The sequence below is a fragment of the Lonchura striata genome, chromosome 2 (assembly GCF_046129695.1).
Source record: "Lonchura striata isolate bLonStr1 chromosome 2, bLonStr1.mat, whole genome shotgun sequence".
In the NCBI taxonomy this organism is placed as follows: domain Eukaryota; kingdom Metazoa; phylum Chordata; class Aves; order Passeriformes; family Estrildidae; genus Lonchura; species Lonchura striata.
Window position 1 is genome coordinate 79,394,213 of NC_134604.1, and position 22,194 is coordinate 79,416,406.

The 22,194-nt window shown below is 36.0% G+C and overlaps 1 protein-coding gene across 1 annotated transcript in view; it reads left to right on the forward strand.

Moving 5' to 3' along the window:
• Positions 1 to 22,001, forward strand: part of ITGBL1 (integrin subunit beta like 1) — a 122,297-nt gene extending 100,296 nt beyond the window's left edge. The window contains exons 8-11 of the mRNA XM_077781506.1: positions 6,289 to 6,405; positions 15,499 to 15,645; positions 20,326 to 20,439; positions 21,891 to 22,001. Coding sequence (XP_077637632.1) covers positions 6,289 to 6,405; positions 15,499 to 15,645; positions 20,326 to 20,439; positions 21,891 to 21,982 — 470 coding nt within the window. The 3' untranslated portion in view covers positions 21,983 to 22,001. The remainder of the gene's footprint in view (positions 1 to 6,288; positions 6,406 to 15,498; positions 15,646 to 20,325; positions 20,440 to 21,890) is intronic.
• Positions 22,002 to 22,194: the final 193 nt, after the last annotated feature.

Here is a 22,194-nt window from a genome sequence, read left to right on the forward strand (position 1 = left end):
TCATACATCCTGTGTGTTCTAAAGCTGGGGGAAAGGTCTCAGCCGTTTGAAGTCGCTCTTGCATGACACTTGCTTTTACAATACTGGATTCCAGTTGCTTGCACTGTTGTGAAAGTTGTGTTGTTTGGGATAGCATACTTTTATTTCTTGTTATCTTTTTATCTTAGGGTTATTTGGGGTTTTTGTGTTTTGAGGCTTTATACCCTTAAGGACAAACTAAACTGTCAGACCTTTTTTGGTGCTCTTTCACATCATAAAACAATTCAATTTTTAAAAAAACTAAAAGAAACATACTTAATCTGTCTAAGAAAATATGCCTATGGTACCTATTATATAAGGGAAATCTTGTACTTTGTACTAGTGAACAACTTGATAAAACACACAGTAGTGGGAAGTCTCAGACATCTTTAACAAAAGACTTTCTTAATTTGTGAATTTCTGCTGTTTTTCTTAGGCCAAATATTTGCATACATTTATATCTATTTATTTCAGACCTGTTGACAGTGCTGAATGTAGTAGCTGATGCAGTTATTGAAGCTGAGAGGTGACCAGTAAGACTAAGAAAAATACAGATATTTATCCAATTTTATATGTCAGCTACTGTTCATGTATTTATATAAAAATCTCAGAACTTGATGCTAAAAGTTTACTTTAATGCACAAAATTCTTGAAAAAAAAGAGCAGAAAATTCTGAAGTTTAGAAGTTACTTTAGATTTATTAAAGCCATTTTAATTTCATTTTATATTGGTATGATTCAACTAAGCCCTTCTCTGGAGCTTTTATATCTTTAGTTGAGGTCTTGGGTCAGTCATGCTGCAAATAATCTTTTTATGAGTAGACTCAAGGAATGTTTACTTTCTGTACACTGATTTACAAAGAGAAAGCTAGTTCTCAATCCAAACCCAAACAAATAGTCATTCTTGTTATAACTGCTGAATGTTCTTTCCTATGTATGAGGAGATAAATGCATAAATTTATTTTTCATAATGCATTACAGAAAAAAAAAAAAAAGCTTGTTGCTTGAATGTTTTGTGGAAAACCCAATTGTCACCCAATTTTCAAATTATCTTCAAAAACAAGTCCTTCACCCAAAGCAACAAACAGTTTAGTAGAGAAATCCTGTGCAAAAAAAAAGAAATCCTTTGTGGTGGTTCTGTCTTGTACTGATATAAGTTCATAAAGCTTTTTCAGAAGAGGAAATTTTTTTCCATCATAGCTGCAGGTACATGTTTGTATCTTGCTTTCCTGAAGTCCTTATAGGAAACTAATCCCCAGATTTTGATTATTTGGGTGAGATCAGTCAGATATCCATGCATTTAAAGAGATTCTAGGGATACTTTTGTACGTACTCAAGATGCTTCCAAAGGTTCCCTTTTTCTGACACCTTATAAACCCAATGAACCAGATCCAAGAACTGCCAGCATTTTAAAACCCAAGGATCTTTTGATGTATAAGGCAGAATTATTTTTTATCTAGTCAATATTATTTTTATTTTTTAAAGCTATTCTAGATGGGAATTAATTCTGGGCAATTTTTGGAATAGGACATACAAAACACACAGTGCATAGCCACTAAACTCTGTAGCTGTTTCCTGCTTGAGTCTAAATTTCTTCACATTGATCAAGCTCAGCTGGAGTGTGCTGCTCTGAACGCCTCAGACTGAGGAAGGCCCCACCCTATTTTTGGCAAGTGTTGCAATTTTTTTCCAATTTTGTGGTTCTGTTTGTCCCCTTTAGTGGTATTCTATTCCCTCTGCCACTCAATCAGTGGATTTTCTTTTGCCTTACTTGAATCTGCTACCTGCTATTATTTCCTTCAGCCACATCTGCTTCCCCTCACCCTTTATGTCCACTGAAACTTTGTGATCTTCTGTACAAATCTTTCTATCCCCCTTCTTTGATTTGCCATTTCTGAACACTGTTTTAGATCATCTTGCTCACATCCAGCATGAAATGAGTTCTGTTGGCAGAAAGACACAGCAGCTTTATTGAATGTGCTCAGGTTGCTTGAGATTATGTGATAAAAAAGAAATTGCAGTTTCTGATAGGTAATGCTTTCAGATGTTAAGCCTGGGACAGCCATGGGTCAGAAAAGTCCTTACTAAAGGCAGATTCCCTCCTATTTATCAGTAGCCTGAAGCAACATTTTTTTAATATGCCAAATTAACCTGACTTGCTTTTACCGCAGTCTTAGTGCAATTTGGCACTGTCTTCCTTACACAAAAAAAAACAAAAACCCAAAAATAGAAGAAAGGCTTTGTTTATTTGTTTTCATTTAAAAGATAAAAAATAATCATTCTGCACAGAAAAATCCTTTATGTTATAGAATTACAGGTGGGGAAAGACAATGAACTATATCTTATTCTATTCAGTGTTTATTTTTACATTGAAAGCTGTTACTATCTCTTCCTTTGCTGGCAAAAACAGAGTAAAAATGCTTTATTAAATAAAAGTATATACTTCTAGCACAGATTTTTAAAATTACCTCTAAAAAGGAGACTTCCAGTCAATCCATCTAGGCAACTGGAAAATTGTTTGAATGCAAGCAGCTAATTGTCACAGTAATTTGCATGTGAACAGATTTAATGTAAATCTAGAAACTGTTTAGTTATGTTTTTATAAATGTTGGACATGAGGAATAAAAAAAATTCTATAGTAAATGGGGAATAAAATCAAAAGCTAAAAACTTATGGCATTTTTCTTTAGAATTCTAGAGTTAGTTATCTAATGAACTTCTGTTTTGATGAGATGTGGCACTTTAATTCTCTTTAAAAACAAAAAAAAAACCAACCTAAGCTGATCTTTTGTCACTCTTCAAGCACTAACAATTATTAGTGATAAGTTAATACTCCTATTGACATCAATAGGAGGAAGAAGTGTGAAGAAATATTAAGACTGTAGGCAAATAAATGTCTTGTATAATTACTCTATTCTTAGCATCTTGCATTGAGGTAAGTAGCTTAAGCATTTCAATGCTAATAGCTCATGTAACTTCCATCATAAAGCTTCCTTCATCTGAAGCTGTCTGATAATGACATTTACCCTCCCTGTTTAGTGAGGAAGAGTGGAAGCCACTTGCTGTAAAATGTCTGAGAGCAGCTGGTTTCTTTTTACTCATTAAGTATAGCTCTTGCACAGATGGTTGAGAAGGTGCAGAACATTACAGTCATCCAATGTTTAATTGTTTCTATATGCCTTAGAATTTAAAGAAATTTAGCATGTATGGCAGTAGCTTTCCCTGTATAATCAGGTTGCTATGGTAAACCTATTATTCTATACAAAGAAGCAGTATGTTTAGTAAAGTGCTTATCCCTTTTCAGTAAAATGTGAGCTTCAAATTACTTTCAAATGATTGAATTTGTTTGGTATTTTATTACAATAGCTAAGAGGAGATCACAGAATAAGGTGTGGCTTCTGATATTTCAGCAGAAGATACATGCTATATAGTTAGCATGTTCAGAAGCAATAGGATTTTAATTATTTGTTAAATTATCTCCTTTGAGTGAGCCAAATTTACATAATCTAACTAAAATATCACTACTTTTGGAGGTAGACTATTTTTATAGCCAAAACAAAGCGGCAGTTATTTAGCAACACCATTAAATTAATTCCTCATGCTGATCCTGTAACTTTTGTAAAAGTAAAGGAACTAATAATTTGAGTATCAATTCCAGCAGTAGTGTAATAAACTACTGTAATTGTATTTCTGAATATTTAAAGTTAAAGAAATCCTTTTCCAGAGCACTTCCTGACTGAAGTTTCTATTTTCAAGACACTTTCAATTCTGCTGACGTCTGCAATTGGATGATCTAGACCATATTTAGGTGGAATTTAGGTGAGAGCCAGGCAAAAAAAAAAAAAAAAAAAAAAAAAAAAAAAAAGTGAGGCACAGATTGAGAAACTAGGGCCTAAATTCCCTTTGATCTTGTATCTCTTACATGACAAAAATGTGCTCAATCTGTCTAGGGATGGGTTTCCCTCCATTTTTCTGTTGGTGAGACTGTTGCACATTAACTAAAATGAATAAATATTACTTGCAGCAGGGACTGAGAGGAGCCTGTTCCCATTGCAGTGCAAGGAACCAGCCACTGGACTCTGACTTATTAAATTAAGCATTACAGAAGATAATGCTTAGTTACAGAACATGCAGGATCCTTGTTACAGGACCTTCCTTTACTCATTCCTCTTGAGGATTTTCCATTCTCTAAAGACTCCTCTAGTCAAAGCAGTTTGCTTAAAATGATTTTGCCATCTTCAGACATCCTTATTATAGCAAAGGCTGGCCAGGAGGCCACTGCTGAAGATTCTTCTTTTGTTTATGTCACAGTCTCCACAACAGATGGGTCCTGTTCATCAGGTGCCTCTCAGCCTACGGGTTCCTTACTCTTCCTTGGGGCAGGCTGATGTGGCACTTTTGCAAAAGTGACCAGGTTGCCTAAGGTGAATGCATGAAAAGAGACAAATTAGACTCAATAAAATTCTCTGTATATTGAAGCACTAAGGATTTTTCTTTTCTAGCTTCTACTGTGGCTGTCCTTGACAAATAATTAGAACTTAAAGAATGCAGGCAAATATAATAACTTTTTTCTGTGGACAATCATATCTTAAATTTTCACATGATTACTAAACATAACTCTATTTCATGATGTGGTAGATGCACTTCCAATAAAAAGTTTCTTTCTCAAACAAGTATCCTCATACAATTGACAATGAAAGGTTTTTAAACTATGCATATAATAAAGGTATTAAGATGTTTTTACTCTAATTCTCTTTATCACTATGTCTTTTCCAAAATTCTTGCACTTTATGTCCTTCTGGTTTGAATCCTGGTGCATAAAATGTCAGCTCAGAAGTGCAATGTACATTGAGGCTTGGGAAGATAAAGAGTATAGAAGTTATAAAATGAGCTTAGAAATTTTTTTCCAAAAGTAGAAAGATCTCTCCCTATTCCATCTTAACTAGAGTGTTTTCTTTAAAAAAAAACCAAAAAAACTAAAAACCAAAACAAACAAAAAATAAACCCCAAAGCCCCACAAACAAATATAACAAATTAAAGTTAGAAGTTGGAAAAAGAAGTAATCATTTGCCAGTACCTTACCCTAAAGGTTTTTATTCTCCTGACACCTACAGTTAGAAAACCTTTAATGATGTTTCCATTAAAAGTCCTTTCCTGTTCAATAAAATATTTCAGCAAAATCTGGAAAGAATTAGTGCAGTGTGTTGTGAACTGTCTGGTTGCATAATGAAAAGCTGCACTTGGAGGATATTTTTTTACTTTCCAGCAATACTGTAAATTCAGGGATTGCATAGAGCAGTGACCAGGCCCAACGTGAGTTTCAGTGATGCTGTGACTAAATTAAATCAATAAGGGCAGGTTTTCTTCATCCTAGTCCATGTCTCTGGTGGCCACTTTTTACACACAATATCTCTTCCCAAGCCCATCAAATGTGTGAGTTTGGTCTATGGTTTGTGCCATGTTTAGAACGTTCTTTCATCAGCATTGCATAAAATAATTTAAAAACATACAGAAGAAAATTCTTAGATGTTAGGGCCCACTACCTGAATTAAGTTTGTCTCAGATATGTGCAGTGGAGGACTGTCCTGGATATTAATTTTTTCTACATCTGGCCATTTAGTGCTCACTGCTCTTAGGATTCTGGAGTGAAGATCTGTGAGAGCTTGGATAAATCTCTTGTCCCTTTAAGCTCTGGGGAGCTCTCCTGTAAATAGATTGATGGAAGGGGAGACTGTGACAGAGGTTGTGCTTATTTCTTCAGATCTAGACAAGAAAAATTACAGTGATTTTGCTTAAAAAAAGCTTGACAATATTTTAAGAATTGTTTTTCTACATAAATAGAGAGTATCTTAGTTCTGTCATAGACTACTTAATTCTGATCACATTTGCCTTGGTGTTTCTGAGATATGTGCTAAATATTTTAGATTAAGTATATAGGTTAATTATGCAGATAAGCATGGGCTAGCTTAGTTATGCTAAGTTCAGATATGAAAATCCTACAATGCCAGTGATTGCTTATTGTTGCTGTTTCCACTAAGATTATAACAGTGATATACTTTTTATTGGGTTGCCATGGAGGAGGAAGAATAGTTTTTTTTTGCTATGTATTTGTTTGTTTGTTTGTTTTTAATTGTGTTTATGTGCTATACTTTAATCAATGCAGTGTGACTTGTAGTTTATCTTTGGGGTTAGGGTGCAGCATAAACTTGGGGTTTATTTCATTTATTTTACTTTACAGAAATCATGACTCTAGCAATTATTTATTATTACAGGGAGATGTGAATGTGGCCAGTGCACTTGTTTCCCTCCAGGAGACAACAGAGTTCATGGCAAAAACTGTGAATGTGATGATCGACAGTGTGAAAATGCAGATGGTGATGTCTGTGGGGGTATGTATTCACTTAATATCACATAACATAGCAGAATTTAACAGCATAACAGAACTAAATCTTGACAGTACATAGCTTTCTGTTCCCTTTGATTTTATAGTATAATGTCAGTATAGACTATTTATATCATTGATTGATAAAAAGATGGCAGATTTTTGTTAGAAACAAGCACTAGAAGTATTGAACACGTTAGAGAATATTTAAGACTTCAGGAATGCTAACACAAATGGAAGTGCTGTAGTATATCTTAAGTTCCATCAGTATTCATTAAAGAATACAGACACTTAAACAAAAACCTAAAACATTAGGTAACCTTACATTGTATTTAGTTGTGATGCTTTATTGAGAGTGTTGTAATAAACCTAAAGGTACTAATCACCAGCAAAACCTTTAAATATTTTGTATTCACTGACAGTGATATGCCTATTTTCTAAAAAAGTAGCAAAATATGCTATGAAAGAAGGTAAAATTCTTGAGAGACAGTGTCATATTATTTGTAGATACAGATGATTTATTTTAGTGTTGACAGTGAAAACCTTACATTGTGATATTTCAGTAAAGTATGTTGGTGTTTAGCAGTATTTCAGAGTAGTTTTGGATATGTTAGTGCATGCATACCAAATGGTATTTTATAAGCAGGCAAATAATATTTATAATTAATGCTCTCTTTCTCATTTTTATGTGCTTTATCTTTAAAATGAGTCTCATTTTAAATACTAACAAAATTGTTGGTATGAACAATGGCATATTGTATTGTATTCCATATTTCTATGTAGGAAGAAGAATGTATTGCTTCATGATCCTCATGTATGTAAAAAATTCTGACTTCCCTGAAATAGGGAATATTTTTTCAAGGTGTCTGCCATGCAGAATATAGATATATAGAAAATTTTGGTTTCAATGTCTAACCAGCCTTATAAATAATTTACAGCATTCAGAGTAATTCAATTATATGAGTGCGTAGAAAAAAAATAGTTGAAATTTAATTTTGTGTAAAGGACATAAAAACACTCAAAAGCACTGAAAATCTGTTTCATTTTTATTATAAATTAATAGCTGGGACATAAAATTCATCATCATCCATGCTAAAAGTATGTTTGCTGTTTATATCACTTATGTTTTACATTATTACATCTCCCTCTCTTTCTTTTGGTTTTGTCTGTGCTTCTATCCAGCCTGAAATATCTTGCTGAACTGCTTGTTCTTTAATCTTTTCTTGTCCTCTTTTCATTGTTATTTTTCTACCACTATTGCTGCCTAGGCAATCAGAGTAAGGACATAAGCTCTTGCTAGTAAATCTGTCTTCAGAGTATTATAAGCTGGACTGTGTGGGGTCTGACAGTGAGCGCTGAGTGCCTGTAAGCACAAAGAAGGAAGAACAACAGATTAAATGCATGCTGAAATGAGAAATGTGAATGACAACCTAAATGATTTGAATAAGAATTGTTACTGGCCTTCTCCAGCCAGCAGAGACTGATTAATAGCTTGCTTTCCAGAGCAGCTGTCCATGCAACGATAGAAAGACATGAGGTGAAAGCTATGATAAATTAAGGTACAACTGAATGAGATCCCATGGCCATGTTTCTGCATGATTGTAGTGAGTCATTTGCTTAAAAATTCAGCTGTCCATCAATGCAGTACCAAGAATAGAGACTTAATGTCTCGACAAAGACAGAGGTTGCAGGAGGACTCGGCATAGATTTCACAGCACTCTGCTATTAGAAATTGATTCATATAATTATGGAATCACAGAACAGTTTGGGTTGAAAGGCACCTTTAAAGATCATCTAGTCCAACCACCCCTTGACATGGGGCGGGGAACCTTTCACTAAGACTAGGCTGCTCAGAGCCCCATCCAACCTGGTCTTGAAATTTTTGGAGGTGGGGAATCCACAGCTCTTGGCAACCTGTTGAAAGTCTCAACACCCTAATCATAAAAACCTCTCATCCTTATGTCCCAGCTAAACCCATTTTCTTTCAGTTTAAAACCATTACCCCTTGTTCTGTCACTACAGACCTTGGTAAAGAAATCGCTCTTGATCTTTCTTATATTCCCCCTTACAACATTGAAAGGTCACAGTAAGGTATCCCCAGAGCCTTCTCCAGACTAAACAATCTCAATGCTCTCAGCCATTTCTCATAAGAGGAATGATCCTCTGATCATTTTTGGGGATGGTCTCTGGACCTGCTCCAATGGGTTCATGTCTTTCTTGTACTAGGGACTGCAGAGCTGGACACAGTACTCCAGGTGGGGTCTCACCAGTGTGGAGTGGAAGGGGAGACTCACCTGCCTTGACCTGCTTTTCAGGTCTTTCCTGCATGTTCCTTTTTTTGTGTCTCTGTGCATAGACTTAATATGCCAAGACTGGAGAAGGTGTCTCATGCACCTTTCAAGATAGATATGTTCTGCCTAATGGCCCTTCCCTACTGTTCAGGTGTGTCCTAAGCTTTCAGGTGGTATTTGTTTCCTTTCTGTGTCCAGTCATGTTTTACAGTGATTTCATCATTGGCTACTCCACCTCACTGGGCCTACTGTTGTCCATTACAATTTTTTTCTCTTTCAGGATTGAGGGCAGGCAAACTTGTAACAGTTAACTCATAACAAGACTCTTACATATTTCTATGGATGTACCCATTTTGTATTACATCAATATATCATTCTGTGCTTCAAATAGCGGGCCATCAACAAGAACATTAGTTTTGATAAGGCCTTTTAATGTTTGTTCATAAATATTTGCACTGTCTTTAACACTAAGAAACAACTAAGACCAATCATTTCAGTTAACCTGTTCTTTGTCACTTATGGCAGTGGAATACTTTAAGTCTGATTTCTTTATTTTCAAATGAGCAATTCCACTTTGATCACTTTTTAACTAATTGTTTTGGTCAGAGCACATACAAATACAATCCTCACCAAAATGCAATCCTAATGCTGTAGGGAATCTAGGTGTGTCATGCCACATCAAAGAGTAAATGCAGATTATCTTTTTTGTTTGCCTTTCACCATTAGTTATCATTAGTTTGAAATTCTGGTTATACTAAAAAGGCTTCTAGAAGCTGGAGGAGTTCACTTGGAGCGAATGCTGAGATAGTTTTTATTTTCCTCCTTACTCAGATTTGCCTTCAGACCTCTCTCTTCTCTAAGTGTAAGAAAATAGTGCAGCAAAAACTCTGCTAGAGATTTTATGGGAGGGGAAGTTAGTATTTTTTTAGGAAATCCACTGGTAAATTAATTTTCACCACTCAGACACATATTTTGTTGATTTCATCTTATTGCATTCTCATGCCCAAATACAAGAATCCAAGTGTCTTCATGTATAGCTTGGTCAGGATTCCTTGTGTGCAACACAGAACATGGACAAGAGATGCCACCCATCAAGTTTTTGGTAGGTCTTTTTATTTCTTCTTGACTGACAATAACAAACTGGTCTTTAAATACGTCTTTTATGTATTTAGTGCCCAAAAATTAGGGTGATCTTTTTGACTCACAATTTTTATTACTTTAATCTCTGTAAACTTGAGGCAAATCTGGTACCTGTTGTCTGTGCTTCCCAATTTTTGACATCCTTAATTCTTGACATTCTTTGTTTCTGACATGCTGTTCTTGTTGAGATTATGAAGAAAAGAATGACACAAGTTATTTTCTGTGTCTGCATTGACAGCTTTTGTTGTTGAGCATACACACTTCTGTCAATAAGTCATCATGACCTTCATCATATTGTTGTTTTATAAGAGTTTGATAAAACTTCTGATTTTGACAAAATAATACATTTCTTAGTGAATGGGTTGTTTATCAGTGTATATCCTGTGACTGTGTTTTCATTTATCAGTGCATTTGACCTCATTCTGGGATTTCTTCTGGTGCTTACTTACTAATTTTCATTCATGCATTATTTGCACCAGTATTAAGATTTCCAATGTTATTCTCTATGAATCACCAGAGAACAAGGGAAAATCTGGAGTTTGTAAGGTATATGTATACCTTAAGCTACAATTCCCAGCTTTCCAATGATTTAAACCTTTAAAACTGAGACAGAAACTTCCATATCACATTCTTATAGTGATGGATTCTAATATTGCACAGTCATTACCAGGATGTGCAATGGTAAATCTCCCTCTCAAAAGTCTAGTATAAGTTGCCCCTAATTGCTATGTTCCTTTGAATATAAAATTTTCATTACTATCCAGCCAAGCTAAAAAATTGGCTTCAGAGGAAGTATTGCCTTTTTTTTTTTTTTTTTTTTTTAATATAAGTATTTTACAGGAAATGTAAAAGCTTTCTTTTTTATGAAAGTTCTAACTCCAGGCTGCAGAAATCATGAATGACATTTATTTTTGTCATCTGTTTAGTGAAGCAGAAGCATGATATTTTCAGGTAACGTGTTCTTTTGAGGACCAATAAGACCATAACCATAGAAATGAGAGAGCTATGATTAATTATATGCTTCATTAAGCAAAGCTAAGTATGGTACAGTTGCTGTCAGACAATTTTCTCACTTCTTGCACTAATGTTGATCCACAGAAACAGAAGTATATAAGACATTTGTGGAACTCTCTAACATATGTAAAAAATAAATTAGGAAGGGCAAATAATATCTGTCAATCTCCAAAGAAAGACAGGTTTTGTCACTGACTGGTCTGAGAATTCATAAATACAACTCCTGAGTCTACCATGGCTTCTCCAATTGTAGTTGGCACATAGTTTCAAATTCTTCAGCCACCCAAGTTAAAGCAGTTTTTATCACCTGTGATTCCCAAGACTACCCTTGCCTGACCCCAGCTTGGCTCCACAAGGACACAGGAGTGCCTGCCTGGCTGCTGCCATCATGAGGATGTCCTTGATGCCTTAGGGCATGTCCAATGCCACAGGGCATCTGAATTGAACCTCTAATTTTTCTGAGTTTCCAAACATGTTAAAATAAAAGCTTATATTCTACCCAACCACTCTTTCATCTGTTCTAACAAGAAGTGTTTAGAGGAGGGACCATATTCTTTTGATAGAGGAATCTGAAGAACATATAATTGCTGCAGAAATCAGTACTATATATAGATAGTGATTATACTAGATAGATATACTCTATATATATATAATGGCATTCCATATTCTGTATTAAATTAATTTTCTTCTGATTTTTTTAAAATGCACTACAGATTAATGTCCTGGTCACCCAGACATTTGTGTATCTGTATGAAAAGGTAACACTTTACATAGATGCACAGAGAACTTTGTTTAGCTTTTCAGATAGCATGAAATATGATTCAGGTTTGCAAAAAGCATTTTAATTTAATCTTTCTGCTCAAATAAGCAGTAAAGGAATTGCTAGTACATTAACATTTAAGTTGATTAATAGATATTAATTTTGTGACTCCAAAAGGGGCTTTTCCATCGAAATTCTTTTAGTAGGCTATAAATAGCAATTGCACTATTCCCATTCTTCCTCTACATTGAATTCTGTGCACTTTATGTAGAAAAAGCCTGTCTCTGAGCAGGACATGCTCTCAGAATTATTAAGACATGTGTAGCCCATGCCAGCATCACTTGAAAGTTTGTTCCAGTAGTCATCACCCTTGTTTGAAATGCTGGTTCATTTCTTACATGATTTTGTCTGTATCAAGTTTTCTCTCTTGCTTTGCCTTTTTCTGGTAGTTTGAGAATACCTGTTCTGATACCCTCTGAATTCCTCAGAGCTTTTTAGTACCCTTGCAAGTTTTACAAAAAATCTCTTCAAACATGGATATCACAGAGTTGCAGGACTTTAACACCATCTCATCAATGCTCTAATTTTGTTCCTCCTCGCTTTTCTCCAGGTAGGTAGATGTGAGAATGACATTGTCCCTTTTTGCTGCAGTGTTTCACTTGAAGGTGCTACTGAACTGCCTGACTGTTGTGTTACTCAGATTGGAGCCGCAGTCCACCTTCATTAGACTTAGACAAGACTAACTGACCTACTTTGAAAATATAATAAGACAGTCAGTATTTTAATTCACATTTATATTAGGTTTCTCCAGCTGCAGTTGTTAGAACTGTTCTGGTCTTCTGCTATACAACAAAAAATAAAAATCACTGTTCCAAGAACATTTTTAGCAGCTCGTTTAGCATATTTGGGCAGGGTAATGAAGCCTGCTCACCTGGAGATATTTCTTGCAGATATATGTGGTTTAATATTCTCTTCTGTTAATAAAACAATGGAGAGTCCTGTGATTTAGAAGAAAAAATAAAAATGGAAATCCTGTTTCTATTTAAATACAGAGACAAATATTTGTTTCATTTTCTGTGGTGTTCTATATCAGGGATCCTGTGTTATGCTGCAATTTTTCATATTCTTATTACGCTTTTAAAACTTTTTTTATTTTTCATCCATTTAAAACACATTGTATTGTATTGTATTGTGTTAGTTTGAGAAACTTCTGTTCCTGAGGTGCCACATTTTGCTTGGGTCGGGCTTCAGTTTGGCCTTCAGGAGCATCATCTGTTTGTAATAGTCTGTAAATAAGAACCAGCTTCCTCTGTAATGATTACTTCATCTTTTTCATTGTGCTGGTGCTTCCCTGTAGTTGTGCCTTTTGTATTACAAAATGATCCTGAAGGTTTTTGGGGAACACTGACAACAGCTGTATGAGTAATCCTAAACTGAAATTTCCTACAGCAGCACAATTTCAATTCCAGGCATGGCAAGAAATAATTCATCATGGTGCCCAGTTTGGTTAAGGTTGATTTGGGTTATAAGAAGCCTTTGAGAGCAATCTGCTGCAGCTTGCTTTTTTGCTGAATTCATGTTTCACATTTAAATGTTGTGGTTGAGTTGTAATTCTAAGCAAAATGACGGAGTATTTGACACCATCTTTTTTGTCTTTGCCTCTCCCACATCAAAGTATTTATTATTTGAGATTAATTCTTAAAACATTTTTTATTAAGTTTATTAACATAGCTTTTTATGAATAAGCATTTGCAATGCAATTTGTTTGTAATTTTAACTGTTTTCTGTTAGGTCTGAAATATTGATAGACCAACACTTCTCAGTATATCTGCTTAATCTGTATCGTTAAGGGTAAAGAAAAATCTCTAATTGAAGAAGTCCAGCCAAAATTAATTGCTTAACATTATGAAAAATACTGATTTAACTATTCAGATTACCCCTTTCTTCTGTGATTTGCAAAGAGGATATTCACAATTAGACCACATAAAGCAGCTGCTTTCGGGCCACCACACTCACATGAGATAGCTTAACATTAACAAGCAGTGGGCTGAACACTTGTGCACTTGCCACCTCAATGGATGAAGCATTCAAAAAGCTGCAGCTGCCTAAGCTGGTGTCAGATAGGAACAAATATTATTTTTTTTTTAATGGATTATTTGAGACAAAAGAATTCTTTATGCTTTGAGGGTTTATATGGCATAAATGAGGAGAGAAATTGTCTTTAGAGTAAAGTGCAAGTCAAATTTTATGTGGCAAACTGCAAGGTCTGTTTGCTGTAAATTTATAGATTATTCATTACCTTTTTATTTGACTTGTGTAAAGTATTTACAGACATGATCAGCCTCTTCATTCAGTAACACATAATGACTACAAAAAAAAAAGCTTTAAAATTATTTTCTCATTGAAATTGCCATGGATGTCATAATATTCACTGCTAAAAGAATAGAGATGTTTGTATCTTCAGAAATAATTTTCCAGCAGTGACATCTAGTTGTGTATTTTGTTCTTAGTTAGCTGAGCTAACCTGAGTTCTAATCTCTGTGTTACTAACTAAAAAAAAATAAGGCAAATAAAAATGCTCTGACAGAAGCTTAATTTTTGTTCATATAGACAACTGCATGACATTTATCTGGAAGAGGCATATGGGAAATTATATATGCTTGTTTTCTACCTCTTGTAATCACCTCAGTTGTCATATAGTTGTTCTTGTTTTCCAGTCTGACACAAAAGTTCAAGTAGCATCAAACTTCTATCATTGCTAGTTATTGATTTTTAGAAATGGGTAGAAATACTGTCATAATTAGACTGTGTTGTCATTAACTGAGCTTTTAATACGATAAATATAATAAAAAATATAATAGGCATCAATAATATAATATGATTAAAAAACCCCAAATATCAATACAGAGTGTAGAATACAAAACATATTTTGACTTTTTAGATGCTGGAAATTACAGCTCTAAGACTTTGGAGCCCCCACTGTTTTTGTTATTAAAATTTATAAAGTATTTTTCTATCAATAAACTTGAATGAATTTCACCTTCAACAACTAACAGGTTTGTTTTTCCTCTGGCCTTCTACCAGTCTTTCCTCCAAGTTTACTAAATCAAGTTGCACTGGAGGCTCATGAGAAATCCACTAATCAGAAAAACAAAATTGCTGGTTTGCTTCCCTGCATCCTACAGTTTCATGCTTTTCCAGATACTCCTACTGCTTGTCCCCTTCTTCCCAGTCCATGCTCCCAAATTATCTCAGTCCTTTCATTTCTACTGCCTTGCCCTACATAGAAGATAGGATAAGACAAAAGTCGCTGGTACAAATAATTTGCTTCACAGGTAACTAATTAGCTAAGGAATTATTGTCTCTGATGCAGAAATATTATTCAAAACTGAAAAATGTAATTCTAGCTGGGAGACATTTCTTACTTCTTTGATTTCTGTTCTCCATTCCTATATTCTTGTCTATATTTGTTGGCACTTTTCCCTTCTTCCTGGCCAAATTTTCTACTCAGTTTATTATTCAACATATTTTCAATTTTTATTAACATTTTTACAAATAATTTTTAAAAATTCTATGTTATCTTTCCCCTACCTTCTTTAAAGCATGAATTATGGCTTCTAGTATCTATTTCTCACCCATGTTCTAGAGTTTCTTTGACCTATCCCTCCCTTGTTTTCTGCACATCATTAGGGCACCCTTTTTAATAGAAGAAGGAGAGAACTGGAGAAGGCCATTTTGCTGGGAAGCTGTGCTGTCCACGTGTCAGTCTGTCTATCCCATAGCACACACTTCATACTGAAGAGGTCTGAAGGTGTGACTACAGTCATAGACTTCTGTGACCACAGAGACAGCTTTCATCTTGTCTTGCTCATAACCAACCTTGGTTTCATTACAGGCCATGGTATCTGCTCATGTGGCCGGTGCATTTGCCAGGATGGGTGGTTTGGGAAGTTGTGCCAGCACTCAAGGAAGTGCAACATGACGGAGGAGGAGAGCAGAAGTCTCTGCGAGTCAGCGGATGGCATATTGTGCTCCGGGAAGGGTAAGATCTGCCAGCTGAGCTCCCCTGTGCCAGTGCCTGACAGAGGAAAATAATCACGTTCTGGAAGACTAATGTGCATGGCGGGAGGTTGTTGTTCAGTAACCCTCTCTTTCAAAGGCACTCATTATTAAAAGGATGTTAAAGGATGCTCTGTAATGCACTTACATCCATTTTGTCTGACACCCACCCCAGCCGAACACATTCAGCAGTGTTGCTCTCCTATGCAATTTGTTAGTAGCATATAATTTCCTGTATGTCTTTAGCTGATGGTCTGTGTGGAACAGCTGTACATTATAAACAGTTAGTGCTCCTTCCACTTTGGGGGAAAAGGGCACTACCCACAGTAACACTCCAGTGGGGAAGATGGCAAACATAATATATTGGACAACAGTATGTGGGGGAAAGTGTTTAAAAGCAATTTGGTGCCTTTAATCCCTCTACTTCCCAAAACAGCTGTAAGAGAAAAGTAGATGTATGCAACACCCAGAATTGAATTCTACAAACTTTCTCATTTACTAATTTTCATTCAGCTGGTTGCATCAGCTTCAGTTCAGCTTTAAAAAATTACCGCAGGGAAGAATAAAAGTTAGAAAATCTTGATAATTATCTGAAATTATTCTCTGAGGTTCTTACCTTGCAGTCTTTCAGGCTAGGAAATTGCATTAATGGAAAGAGGGCTTTTTAGCTCCCACATAGTGCAAATTGCCTATTTTTGTATATAATATGTCTAAAAAAGGATAGACAAAAAAGAGACTGGTTGGAGGCTAGAATACACTCAATCCAGACTCTGTGTGTCATTTCCTATATTTGTATGTCCCTTGCATAGACAGGAAAGAAGTCTGCCAGCTGGAAAAACCAGTTAGGAACCCTCTGCATCAGGCAGATTTCCAGTTTTCCCTTTGGTAACTTTTATTTCAGTGCAGAGGAAATTTAAATGGGATTTCCAGCCCAGGCTTCATCTATCTGTATTATCACTTACCAGAACTCTCCCTATTGCACCATTTAATTTTGTTTTGGGGCTTTTCCTCCTTCAAGGTGATGCACTGTCATAAAAAATGAGAAAGTTGCACTGTTTCTCTATTTTTTTCCCAGATGGGACTGTCTTTAAATTAGTATATGTTAAGAGTGAGTGACTTACAGAAATGAGAAATGGAAATTACTCTTTTTTACTGCAGAAGTTAACTTTTTTCCTCTTAATGTGTGCCTCACTGAGATTTTTATATAAACTATGAAGGTGAAGGAATATGCTTGGTATCAATAAAATGCACTATGTAAGATTCTGTATAAGTATAAACATGAAAAATTATGTTGATTTTTAAAATATTCATATTATCTGCTATCTTTTGCTAAGGATGGCTGAGAGCTATTTATTGCAGCCTGTGGGTCTTACTGTGAGACCAATTAGCTTTGAGCATGTGTTTCAAGGGTACCATTTACTTTGAGGCTTTGGAAGTAGGAATTTGTAGAGATATCAAGGATTTTTTACCTCTACTGGCTATGCTGCCAGGGTGAGGTTTGAAATATGGTCACTTCCATAATCTGTAGCAGCCTGCAATGTGCTCTAGTGCTGTCCTTTCCAAACTGACCCATTCTGTGATTCTGTGACCATAAATTCATCACAGAAATGTGGGATTTTTTTTTTTTTTTAAATATTGAGCAAACATTAGAGAAATCACCTCCATAAGACATTTTCAGTAGTGTGTGGCCAGTAAGCATCCAAGAAGAAGGCTACAATCTTATGCCTTTTCTCTGAGTAGGATGGGGATCACAGGCAAAGACAGTCTTACAAATTTTGCTGCTATGGTTTTTTTTCCCCTTTATTTTCTTTTAATCTATTCTTGATGCTAAGATATGTGTCTGGAAATCATGTCTTACTGGATATTCTTAGTTTAAAACGCTGGTCATAGATAGTGAAGCACTATCTAGGAACCAAAATGACAAAATTTTCTTTCTAATTCATTACAGTGAGAAAAAAAGTAATGATTACTGGTCAAATAAAAGGGATTTTTAAACCTGTGCATTAATGGTGGCTTTTCCTTTTTTGTTGGAAACCTAACCATGATATGCAAGTGCTAAAATGGAGTGAGGATAGCTTGAGTTTCTGTATGTAGGTTTTAATAGATTGTGAAGAGTCCTGGTTTTCAGCAGATGACTGCTGAACACTATCAGAAAATTGCACTCTGCTAATATAAGCAAAGTTGGCCATCCACATTCCTAGGCTGTTTTCAGAATCTTGGCAAGCTGAATGTACCACCTGTAGCAAAAGCTCTTCCCAAGGAAAACAGCAACACCCACCACGCTGCTGCCTCCCTGGAAGTACAGATAGGGCTGTACATGGTGACTGTAACGGTGCAGGATGTGGGCAAGGTAATGAGCCAAATCCCATCCGAGAGGATCTGGCTGGGATCCCAGGAAACACCCTGCAACTCATTAGACGCAATTAAACTGAGGAGCCTCCCAGAGCAGCATGCCCTGTTCAGGGAAAAGTCTTGATACATTCATTTCCATAACAGATTTTGCATTTTGGAACCTTATCTTCCTTGCTTGACTTGGTGTTAAATTTGCTGTATCTTCTGCAAAGCAGTTTTAAACATTGTGGGCATCCCTCAGTAGCAGGATCAGTGCTCGCTGATGTAGAATCACTTCAGGCTTCTTACAGTGTAATACTCTTAATAACTGCTGTAATTTCACTAAAATCCTCATACTATTACTCATTATTTTTAGATGTCAGTACCTTTCAGTTTGTATAAATAGAGTTGTTTGTTTTAAATTACCCTCAAGTATCTCATAGTGTACCTCATATAGAACAACCCTGTGATATGTCAGCTATCCTCCATTGCCTCCTTATAAAACAGCATTTTAGATCCTTGTAGGGAATATCAATATTTTCTATGCCAGTAGCCCTGTAAGCAATACTCAGAACACACAGAAAAAGTAGATGCTTAATCAAATACTTCCATCCTCAAAAATTCTAATCACTAGCTCTTCCTGAATATATTTACATGTTCCATATGTTACAAGTTAAAGAATTTCCCTAAAATTAAGCAATGTGTTAATTTTTATGAATTTAAAATAAGCATTAAATTACATATTTAATTACAAATTAGATACTCTGCTGAGGCTGTTCTGAAGTTGTCAAGAATTAAGCTTGATTATTTATGGGAAAAGAAATGGAAAATTGGTTTATATCAACAGATGCAACTTTTTTTCTTTAAGTGTATTAGGATTGTTACTATGGATTTTTATTCAGAGGTCACTGAAAGAACTGGAAAGATGGAATAGCACGATTTTATAGGCTTTGGCTCAGGCCCTGTTGAGTAACCCATGAATTCTATTTAGGTTATATTCTCACATAACCAAGCTTCCTTCTATGTATTTTTTCTTTAATAATGCATTCAACACATTGGTGACTTTTTAATAGAATGATTCTGGAAATATTGTAGGAGGCTAGGATTTTCAAGGGAATTTAACTCATCTAAAAGCATCTTCTATCAAAGCTTCTTTGGTGAGATTTTTTTAAGCCCCTCATAGTTGAAAATTTTGCACATATTCTTTGCTATAATTTATCAGGGTTTTTGATTTTTTTTTAACACTGATTTAACATTAATCAAAAGGATTTTTGTTTAGCAGTTAGTAAGATCCCCACTTCAGTGTTTACATGTCTGAAATCTGCAAAGGGCCAGGCTGCTGAAGATGAGATCTGTAAAAGCCAAGTCTCTTCAGCCAGGTACTGGAATCATTCAGGAGGAATTATCATCTGCTTGTGGCATTTCTAGGTGCAGAAAAGCTTCTCCCACACACTTCTCAGGGTAGAGGCTTCCTGACATATGATTGTCCAGAGGTACCTGTCACTTTCCACAATTCAGAGCCTGCGGCTAAGAATGACTTGGAGCCTTCTCTTCAAGGGAGGTTTCTGGTGCCCTGTGGGTTATGGCATCACCTGAATTTGACCACACAGTCCCTGCTTTGCCTGTGAGGGTGTGGCCTGATGTCCTTGAGGAGAAGGAGAGCAGCTTCTCCCAAAAAGAGGCGTTTGGGCACACTGCAGGAACGAGCCAGTGGCTGAGCTGCCATTATGTGCACAAACTCTTTTGGACCTAGAGCAAATGTTCAGTAAGTCCATGGGAGGTGGAGAAGCTTCATTTGCAGTGATGAGGATTTTGGGTGTCTATAGATGTTAGTCTTGGGCACTGTTAAGTCTTTTGTGAGCTCACTCCTAAAAGCTTTAGATGAGGAGGACTATTTTCTTCCTGGATGTTGTTTTACTACCATCAGTAACAATAGGTAGGGAACAATCTGAGCTTTGCTAGTCCAACAGAAAAAAAAAAAAGAAAAGAAAACAAAAATAGAAGTTACTGGGAAGAGAAGCCCTGATTGTAGATCTCTGAAACCAAAACAAAGCTTCAAAATGTGAGTCCTGATTAATTGAAATAGCAGGATCAAAGCTATTAGAAAGCTATTAGCAGTAACATCCCATCATACTCTAACTCATGCCAAAAGAATCCTTTCATTCAAAAGGCTTTTAGTTGATTATTTTCTTTTATGCAACAGCCTCTTAGGCAGCAATTTTGTGCACATGCTCATGTGCGTATGTGTGCATGTGTGTGACTCGGGTTGTCATTTCCTAGTCTGAATGTGCCAGTACTCTTTGACTGTGAGTAATAATTTTTGTGATTTCAGGCTCCTGCCACTGTGGAAAGTGCATCTGTTCACCCCAGGAATGGTACATTTCGGGTGATTTCTGTGAATGCGATGACAGAGACTGTGACAAACACGATGGTCTCATTTGCACAGGTGCAGTACAGGCTAACACTTAATTGCTTCAGGAAACAGAGTTGATGGGAATTATGTTAGACAAAGCCCAGCTTCTCCTTTCCCCACTGATGGAAGAAGCACATTTGCTGGTTATTCAAACCTGCTATAATTGTTTCTTCATGCAGCGCAATGATCACCTTAAGGTCTCAAAACAACAGTTAAAAGCCTGAGTATGAATTTAAGTAAATAAGCTAGCTATGGAATCCATTAACAATTCTCTCTGTAATACACTACAAGTTACTGTTTTTTGGCAAAGAACACAATGTCAGCATTATGATCATGAGGTTTCCTTAGCCTTTGTTCTTTTACTGGACATTCCATGTGTGTAATGCATTTAAGTCGCAGACAAAATTCACTGGTGTTTGGGAGCATAGTTGTGTAGATTAACAGAGCTTCCTAGCAATCAGACAACTTTTGGTGGGAGGCTGGAATAGCTGATAGCTTTTCTTATGATGTGAGGGTAAATGATTCAAGCAGCTTCACCTTAACATTGTCTGAATATGCAGGTGGCAGATGTTGATAGAAGTGGGCAGGCTGCCAACAAACCCTTGTGACAAGAATAGTGACAAGAAGCAGCATGGGAATTACTAAATTAACTCACTGGTTGCTTCCTGTTACAAATCTTAATTTTAGAAAATCTTTGCTGAGCAATTATTAGATGTGGAAGAACTCTGCAAGCCAATTAGAGTGAGAGTGGGAAGGCTTACACTAGTAAATTGTGTCTTCCAGCTAGACCTGTCAGCAAGGGTCATTTTCTGGAAGCAACTAGCATAGCAGGAACAAGAGCCTTATCTGTAGCTCTAATGCCTCATCATGGATCTTCATAAAGTCAGAAGGAAGAGGAGGCCTCAAACTGAGCATCCAAGGGTCATAAAAAAATTTTAAATAAAATTAATAGATGGGTCTCAGTTGTTCCACTGCTGCAAAATAGGGCCAGGACATTTTTCACTTAATAGAGAGTTTGAGATAGGATTTATTTGTCTAGCACTTCTGAGATTTTAGGTTGAAAGATTTTCATGCTCAAAGCCATAGTTTAATTGCTATTCTGTTGATAGCTTTTAATGGCTTTTTCTTTATGAATAATAGTTAATCTTGTTTTTCTTTGTACCTGGAGGCACAGTGTGAACACTTAACCTCACCAGCTGGGTAAAAACACTGGTGTACACAATTACACTTCACCATATACTGTTTCAATATTTGCAATATTGTTGATGGAATTGTTGAGAACATGCTATTAATGCCATTTAAGTATAGGTGTGGGGTGGCTTCTTATGCAATGAATGGTTCAGTAATTGCTTCCTTCCAAAGAAAAAAAGGGGACAGTGAAGGAACAGTGCATCTACTTTAGCATAGTTTTTACTTCTCATAGAACACATTTTGATGTAGTATATTTCAATTATGATAATTGCCCTTTATTCATTCTATTCTAGGTAACGGTATTTGTAGCTGTGGAAACTGTGAGTGCTGGGAAGGATGGAATGGAAATGCTTGTGAAATCTGGCTGGGGAGAGAATACCCTTAATGAAGGATGTCAAAGATTGAGGAAGTGTTTTTTTGTTTGTTTTTCTTTAGGCTGCTAGGACATTTAATTTCCTAAGTGTCTGGGTGTGGGTATGCATGAACGCACACCTACATGGTTGTAAATATCTTAAAACACATTTGAGGATCTGCTCCTTAAAGAAATGCATCAGAAAACTAAACAAGGAGCACGACAGCCCAAGATCTAGAGGGTGA